Source organism: Diabrotica undecimpunctata, chromosome 6, assembly GCF_040954645.1.
Source record: "Diabrotica undecimpunctata isolate CICGRU chromosome 6, icDiaUnde3, whole genome shotgun sequence".
Lineage (NCBI taxonomy): Eukaryota > Metazoa > Arthropoda > Insecta > Coleoptera > Chrysomelidae > Diabrotica > Diabrotica undecimpunctata.
The window spans coordinates 39,041,056-39,050,442 of NC_092808.1; the positions used below are offsets into that span (position 1 = coordinate 39,041,056).

General features: G+C 33.9%; 1 protein-coding gene across 2 annotated transcripts; it reads right to left on the reverse strand.

Moving 5' to 3' along the window:
• Positions 1-3,465: 3,465 nt before the first annotated feature.
• On the reverse strand, positions 3,466-8,388 carry LOC140443394 (uncharacterized). Of its 2 annotated transcripts, none has more exons than XM_072534632.1 (2): positions 8,243-8,388; positions 3,466-7,876 (listed from the first exon to the last, which is right to left on the reverse strand). In XM_072534632.1, the coding sequence occupies exon 2, from the start codon at positions 6,312-6,314 to the stop codon at positions 3,738-3,740; it is 2,577 nt and encodes an 858-aa protein (XP_072390733.1). In that variant the 5' UTR covers positions 6,315-7,876; positions 8,243-8,388; the 3' UTR covers positions 3,466-3,737. The 2 variants fall into 2 exon arrangements, with proteins under 2 accessions (XP_072390733.1, XP_072390732.1); XM_072534631.1 differs by having other exon boundaries at positions 3,466-7,916.
• Between the last annotated feature and the right edge of the window lie 999 nt (positions 8,389-9,387).

Consider the following 9,387-nt stretch of genomic DNA (forward strand, 5'->3'; position numbering starts at 1 on the left):
ACGTTACATCATACTATCACTAACAAGTTTGAACAAGTTAAAAAAGAAGAAGAAGTGAAAAAGGAGGAGGGGGAGGAGGAGAATGGTGATGATGATGATGTATTTCTTGATGCGCCCGATCTAGCGGTACCTAATGAAAACATTATTCAAGAACCAATCGAAATTCCGATGGATGCCACAGACGAATATATCGATCAATATCCTTCAATAAGTCACAAGTACATAAAAGAATATTTAATAAAAGACGATAAAATTGATAAAAACTATGGACCATTTTACGATTCTATTAGTGGCTGGATAATGGGAAAACGTCGAATAAACTTTGACAAACGCAATGGAGACATAATAATAATTCGAGAACGTGATTTAGAAGAACGTAGGTTAGGTGGTACGCCAGGTCTATATCAACTTTTATTTTATGCCAACCCTGAACAGTATAATGATGAGGATTTACAAAAGTATAAATCACTGTTGAAAAACACAGAGATTCATCAGGATACCTTAGGACGTCTTAAAGGTTCTAGTGGAGAAAAATACCATTCTATTATTAAACCTCTATTCAAACCATCTGATGCAGCAATGAAAAAGCATGCAACTCGATCCAAAAAAGAACTCGAACACAGAACGAAAACAACAGCAACAACAACACGATCATCTTCATCTACGGCCAAAGGAACGGGATTGGATGACTCTCGTTTAACATACAACACTGCTCCCATGGAGTATATTTATTGGGATGATCCAAATGAGTTAGTTAAACGTCTTAAACTATTGGTGGCTTCGAAAGACGCCGGCAACACATCTCTCGACAACGAAATCGTAGCAATCATCAATGAACTAAAAGAAGCTAATATAATAGAGTAACTGGGAATGTCAGTATCATTTCCACTATGAGTGTCGACAAATTCGGTCATCACTCTCGTAACAGTAGTAGTAATGTCCAAAAGGTGGCACGAGTTACATTTCCACATACGTCTGACGGAAATATTAATGCCGAAAATGTGAAAATTTGCAATGTCAAGGATCCATCAGACAATGACGATGCTGCAACGAAAAAATACGTTGATAAACAAATCAATGAGTTGCGTAACCTGCACTATCCATTAATTCAAACACATGGTGTGATATTGCAGCAAAAAACTAATGACATACAAGATATAGCAATCGGACTAAACGATGTGAGAAAGGAGCTTCATAAAACTACAGTTCCACTTCTCGAGCAAAAATTGCAGCAAAAAACTAATGACATACAGGATTTAGCAATCGGACTAAACGATGTGAGAAAGGAGCTTCATAAAACTACAGTTCCACTGCTCGAGCAAAAGTTACAAAAAATAATCAAAGATGATTTGAATACACTGAAAAAGGATATGGAGAACAATCTAAAATCTGCTGCAGAAACAGTTGCAAAGCATACGATGTACGATATAAAGATGGAACAGAGGATAAAACAAGTGGAACAATCATAAAAAGCATAGTAGATAGCGTTCATTCATGGGATATAGACAAACGTCTTAAGGTAGTGGAAGGTGCGATGAAAAAATAATGTCTAAAGAAAAGAAAGAGGTGGTGAACGAATTGCATAAACCAGCACGAAAAAACTATCCTCGTCGTCGAACAATAATCAAAGGAATCGATGACTTGTGGCAAATGGATTTGGCTGAAATGCGTCCTTATGCACATCAAAATAAAAATTACAAACTAATACTAGTTGTAATTGATTGTTTTTCAAAATTTGTGTGGACACGTCCTCTAAAAACGAAGACTGGTGAGGAAATTACTCGGGCATTTTCGGATATTCTCGCTCATACTCGACGAGTCCCAAAAAACTTACAATCTGATCAGGGAACCGAATTTTACAACAGAAAATTTCAAAATTTAATGAAAAACCATGAAATTAATCATTACAGCACCTACACGATCAAAAAAGCTGCTATTTGCGAAAGAGTTATTAGAACGTTGAAAGCAAAGTTGTACAAGTATTTCAGTTTACGTGGATCGTACAAATGGTTAGATGCTCTACCCATAATCACCGAGGAATACAACAACACAAAAACACAGTAAAACAGGATACAAACCGTCTCAGGTTAACAAATCCAACGAAAAAGCCATTTTAAACAAAAGTTATACTCATTTAAAGATTGCCGGTCCACGAAAGTTTAAAGTTGGCGACATTGTACGTGTATCAAAGGCAAAACATTTCTTCGAAAAGGCATACACGCCCAATTGGACTACTGAATTATTTAAAATTGTACAAGTTAAGATAACAAATCCTATAACGTATTTGCTCGAAGACATGCAAGGTGCGCCGATTAGTGGCGGTTTTTACGAAGAAGAATTGCAGAAAACATCAAGCCCTGACATATACCTGGTCGAAAAAGTACTCAGACGAAAAGGCAATAAGATGTATGTGAAATGGTTAGGAATGGATAGCAAACACAACAGCTGGATAAATAAATCGAATATAGTTTAAGGATCTATATTTCGATTCGCCGCCTAGACATACACTTTTCTAAAAAAGGCTTACAATTAACCACAAGGAGTGGGGAATGACAAAAGTATAAATTTAAGACAAACTACGATGTTCAGTTTACACCCATTTCGTCCACGGTATTCGAAACAAGAAGATGATGAGCTCTCAAGATAGTGGTTATGACAGTCAGCCTGTTAATTTCGATGATGATAACAGTGAATTTAGTATAGAATTTGACTACGATGAAGATGGTCAACCACCTAGTCCTGGCGCCGAATTAGATCGAGTATTGGCAAAATTTGAAGCAGCAGCCACAAATGAAGTATATTGTTTATTGGAAACTACATATCCAATGAACTCTCTCCATATAAAAATTGGTCTATCTCCAGCTCGAGATTTTTCACCATCCATCATTCTGTGTAAACATGGTAATTTTAACAGAATCAGTTTAAGCACATTCGAGTGGGAAGCCATAATTGAGTGGTTTAAAGAAAAAATGAGTGATTTTTTCCAAGCGGATCTACCGACTTATGCGGATGAGTATGATCCCATCGAATTTATGTGTGGTGATTTTTGCAAACTAAGACAATTGGTGATGGAAAATGTAAAGTTGCTGACAATCGAGAAATTTGGAGCCGCATTTTATTTGTGGGAAGATGACGTCAACCAAATTATAGAAGCAGACCAGAGCATGATGTCGCATAGAGTGGTGCTGTTAAAGAGTTTACAATTTCACGAATACTATATAAACATTTCAACTTTCATCAAGAACAATTTTGGTGCTATAGACTCTTTACATGGACCAGTTGAAGCCTTCGCAGTATATTGCAATATTTGTCCAAACACTTTGTTAAGTTTAGCTTTAAAGGAATTTGTATATTATTATAAAATTAAAGTTGTAAATGATTTAACTGAATAAATAATATTAATATAAAAATGTGTTCTTTTATTTGTAATCTAACATAAATAAAACCAAAAAAATGTAAGATTACACAAATTTATTATTAAAACTTACATTATGAAATTAATACTATTTTCTATATTTTTACAAAACTACAATTTACAAAAACTTTGCGATAAGTGATCTTTTCTCTTTTTGTTCTTATGAGTAGCCATATACTAAAAGAAGATAATTATTTATGCATAGTGCATCTACATTGAAAGAACCAAGTAGTATCAAACAAGACATGATCAAACGAATTTTGTCACCAATTATCTGTTTTTCTGCAACAACAAATACATGTTATTCAACAAGATAATGTCCCTACGGAAGCGTATTAAATGATTTTGGTATTAAGTACTGCTTATCGTCATAAGGACTTAGAGCCGTTTTGGATTGCTCGATACTGAATACTGAGTGTTGGTACGACCGAATACATCTTTGGCTCGCGGTTTGAATTTTGAATTCTTTAAGACATTTTTCATAGTCTTCGTACGTAATTTTATTTCGAACGACGTTATATTTCACTCCTTTTGCTTTTTTCGTTATTCCCAAATTTCCTATGTCACATTCAATTCTCTCTTTGTTTAGTTGTTTTCTTTCTAGACGCTGTCTCTCTTTTTCCCTCTCCTCGTCAGTTATTTGCAGTTTAAATGTGTACATTTTTGATCGTAATCCAATAAAATGTGTAATTATTTTCCCATTTGCCTCATCCTTCATTAATCCGGGGATATTTTTATTTAAGCTTTCTATTTCGTATGGGTTGTTTTCGGCATAGTCGGAGGTATCGAATTTACTTGGATGCGCCTTTAAAACCTCTCTATATGCATCTGAACATTGCAATTCATAAATAAAGCTATCTGTATCCATGTACAGCAATGAACAGTTTTCCTCTCCCATCGTTGGAAGCATAAAGTTGTAGTGAAAATCATACATACATAATTTGGATATATCGAGGATTGCTGCGCCTATATACAGGGGTTTATTAAAGCATACTTCTGATTTCTTAAGTTCGATAGCTACCAAATTTTCGCTAAAGATTGTACTACTATGAAACCGAATACTTGCAATCAAATTTTTGGCTCCGTACCTTCCATGCCACTTTTTACATAATTTTACAATACGATGACGTCTTTGATTCTGTAAAGTCTTGCCGAACACCGCATTGTTCATTAGCTTGTAAAGATTTCTCTCGAAGCTACTTGTTGCTTTAGCTCTAAGTTGAGTATTCAAGTTAATGTACGGTCGCAGCCACGCAGATTGATTAAATTTCAAAACTTTATGTATCTTTGTTAAAATTAACCCGTTGGCTAATGCCTGTTTAAGATTTCTATAATGCATAATATATTTGGTTTTGTGATATAAGGTTGGTATTAACTTTGGCAATTTTGAACCGGGCGGAATGCGGTGTTCGGCAGCAAATGGAAAATCTTTATGTTTGTCGTGTAATTCACGTGGATACTCCAAGTCAACTTGGAAAAAATAGCCCTCCTTTGCATCATCCCGTATTGACATAATATCTATATGGCCTTCGGGAAGATTACCAACACCAAATTTGGTTACGTCTTCGATCCACTTGAATCCTCCTATTGGTAAAGCTTCACTCATGGCCCAGCCATACAGATTGTTTACATCTAAATAGAGGATGTACTTAGAGGGCCGTGTGGGATCATACGACGAAATGTATTTGTTGTTGGCCTCCGAATATCTGTTGCTACAAACAGATATCCCACCTCTTATGGCTTTTTCCATAAACAAGATCATATCCACATCTTTTAGCAATTCTAATTTACATTGTGTGTATCTCAACATACAATCCCAAGTGTATCCTGGCATAGTATAATACCATGCTGGATCTAATTTATATGTGTCTCGACATTTTTGTCGAAACTGCTCAAACACATCAGCCAACAGCAGAATATCTGTTTTTAAATACAAATCGCTATATTCTCCCAAATTTTTACAATTAAATGTCTGCCAAACATTTTGCGCATGAGCATACTTCTCTTCACTAATGTATTCATTATTTAACTTACTATAAAAATGGTTAATTTTGGGTAAAGAAGTTTCATCCAATTTTTCCAAACTATCAATATAATCGTAACAAAATACTCCTTTACAAGTTAACAAATTAAATGTATCATTATCTAATTGACTAAATTCTCGTTTTAAAATCTTCTTTTCTGATATATCTAAAAGAGATGCCAATTCATCTAGTAAAGCTCCCATAAATCTAAGTGAATCAATAAATCGTAATTTAATTTGATGTTCGTCAGATTGTAATGTAAATGAAATATATTTTTCTTTATTAATGGGAAGTAAGCTCAAGTGCCCATGCTTGCAAAGATCTATAATCATAAAATGCGAGTCGTAGCCACTAAAATTATGAAATACGATTGGGACGACAAACAATTTTTTAAAGTTCAAATTACATGCTTGGTGCGCAAATCCCCGTACTTGTCCCGTAAAATGATCGTGATCTACAACAATTGTATCTGTAGCCAAAAAGCGTTTGCCACAAATATGGCATACAGTTGCTCCATTTGTGTTTGGCTTTTCGACCATAGGTACAATTGTCTTTATTTTGGAATTTACAAATTTGGAAATTTCGGTCATTTCTTTTGCGAACCACTCCATGCAATTTTCACCTCTATAGCTATTAAAATAAGATAAACTATCATCGTAAGCACATTTCAAATAATAACCTGCACTAAAAGGTACATGTTTCTGATATTTTGCTGTTTTACTCACTGTGACATTGGAATCTGTAAAATTATGTAATTGGCATTCAAAATCGGCATAAACTATAAACGGAGTTGTTTGTTTGTATGTAAAATTGCGAAAAGCCACATGATCATATTTAGGAACAGTCATTTTGCATTTATTCACATCTGAACACATTTATTCGTGCTCTGCTAGTTTGCTTTCGCTGTGAAAATAGTTTAAACAACGATCGCAAATATATTTTTTACGTGTGTTTTTGTTCAATTGTGATCTTACTAATTTTCCTAAATCTTTAATCCAACAATAATGAAGGCGTATTTCAGTCTGATCATCATCATCTTCTGGAGGAGCATCGTAATCGTTTAATTTTGGAAAATATTTATCTTGTACTAGCAGCAAATTAACATGCTTTTCCATCTTTTGCGGTGTCAGTCTGGCCGGTACTACTTCGTAAAATTGTTTGTCCTTCACTACGTTTAATTCTAATGCAAACACATTGACAGATATGGCGTTTGATTTTTCAAATTTTGAAATTTGGCTTAATGACATTGAGCTTTCTAATTTGTCTGTTTGCAAAACAGTAGAATAATGTGGATATTTCGAAACTCTCTGTGGATCCTTAGTAACAGGAAACAAAGCGCTAACAATCGACCAATAAAAACAAGCCTGATCAACGTTATGCACATTAATGCACGCTCGTTTTTTCTGAATCTCTATTGGCAAGTCAATGAACGATGAACCGTTTCCTATTTCTACTTTATTAATATTAACTTCTAATGAAATTACTTTAGACAGAGCAGCACCCGAATCTTTTTCTGCAAATTCAGACAGCTTTGTAAAAATTTTGTCCTTAACATTTTCACTAAACCAAAGATGTAAATCGGTCGATGTGTCTATAATAGCATTTTTAGTGTTAAAATATTTTAAATCTAAACTTTCGGTATCACTTGATTTTTTAATAAATTCGCCGCAAAATGTAGTATTAACTTTAAGAATTCTATTTGTTTTTAAAATAATTTTAATTTTTCTGCTAAAAATAATATAACAATCATTTAGGAACTGTGTTAAGTCCTTATGCACTAAATTAACTATAACTCCAGTTTTAATTCGACTAGCAAAACACGAAATAACATTTTCCCATTTAACTCTATTGCGTAATTTTGAATTAAGCCCCAACCCAACGTACTTATTATTAAAATTTAAAATAATTTGCCTAAAATGCTTAAAATGTCCTATGTAAGTTTGCAATTTTCTAACTGTTCCTACGGATAGTCTATTGTTTTTAATTACTTTACTACATCTAAAAATTTGACTATTTAACCGTCTTGTCCAAACTTTACGATCTCTTTCAGTGAATTTATCGAAAATTATTTTACTAAGCTTTTTAATAATGTGCATCAAATCATCAGACTGTTTAATCACTTGTTTTATATGCATGGCTACTCACAGACAAACAATAAGAAAAAATCACTTACCTTATTCAACTATCTTAAAGGATGCTAGGAGTCTGCTTTTTCCAATATCAACTTCCCCTTCGTATATCAGCGAATAGTTTCCGCTGTTGAGGTCCGTTATTGCTGCTTGGTAGGCTTTGGTTACCCGCTGTGGTAAGAAAAAAACTTCAGCGCCCAAATCCAGCAGAACTGTATCCCCAAATTGTGTTGTTACCACCTTTGCACTGTGAATGGTAAATTTTTCTCCAATTTGCAGATCTTTAAGTTTTTTTATTGGCTTACGTTCTGCAACCAAGGATGAATTATTTAGTTTTGATAGATCCATCTACAACAACAATAGAACAAACTATAGTTTTTCCGCTTAACGTGAATGGAGAGATGCATTACATACTCGGCAATAGAGAAGAACCATATACTACAAGAAATCGAAATACGAACAGCGGAGAATACTTCTTATAAAAAATAGCAGACGTGAAATGTTTTACAACACCCAAATAGATAAAAAGGACATAATAAATACAAAAACAGTATACATTTTTCATAAAATACTGCATGAAATACGAACAGAGAGATGTACAATTCTCATAAAATACAATGATAAAAAGGACATAATAAATACATAGAAATATACAAAAGACAAAAACCGCTTACCTTTATCAGATATATGTAAGTCACTGCACACCGTATTGACTACTGCGAACTTGTTGTTGTTGTATGTTTGCGATGCGAACTGTGACACCGTATGCGCTCCTCGGTCTTTTAAAGAACAGAGCAGCATATCGCCCCACGCGAGCCCAAGTTGCGCCAACCTAATGCGCCTACGGTACCATCAACTGATTCGTTTCATTGATAAGCAACACCTTGTGTTCTAGAAATGCTCATATTTATATATTTATTTTTATTTCTTCAACTAATTTTTATGGTATACAATAAATAGATACTGCGGTAAGCGAATCGTTGTTATCAATTTAGAATTTTGTTAATGTGGTTGCTGATATCATCATATATTTTACAAAATGTAGCAACTGCGGTTTTCTTTCCTGTGTACTTGTTTTTCCAATGATTAAAATAAAATTTGATATCACACTTGTTTACGTGTTTTGAATTATGCGGTACCGCGTTATCACGAGGCTTCATCCTGTTTGCTAACAAATGCACTATCTTTTAACATATTTAATATATTTCTGTATATAATTTCAATTCTTTGATTAATACTAATTTTATCCATATAATACATGCTTTATAAAAATACGGTTAATATTACACAAAAACTTATTCAGTCTGAAGATATGTGTGTTTGAATATTTGTATAAATAACTGTATTAACAATTTTTGGAAATTAGTATAAATCAAGGTGCTTGTCTGTTTTCTTACATGCCTTATTGTTGCTCTCTGTATCTGTGTGTGTGTGTGTGTGTGTGTGTGTGCAGAGAATAGCACTCTGGAGTATGCTAGTTCTTTTCTTCAACGTTTCGGATACCTCTTCAGAAGTCTCTTACATTTATTCCTCTGGTTAGGATACACAATGCCTTATGAGACAATAAGTGAAACTATAAAACCTTGCGGTTGTATAGAAATATTCAAAATGAACGATTGGATTGATACTAGGACTGAGTACATATTATGTGAAACATGTAAAGAACAATTGACAAACCTGCAAATTGAAAATCAACGGAGATTGGAAGCAGAACGAATACTTAGAGAAGAATGACTTTTACACATAAAAACGCAAATTGAGGCATTAACGGACGACGTTCAAATTAAATTACATCACATAATTAAAAATACTGATCGAC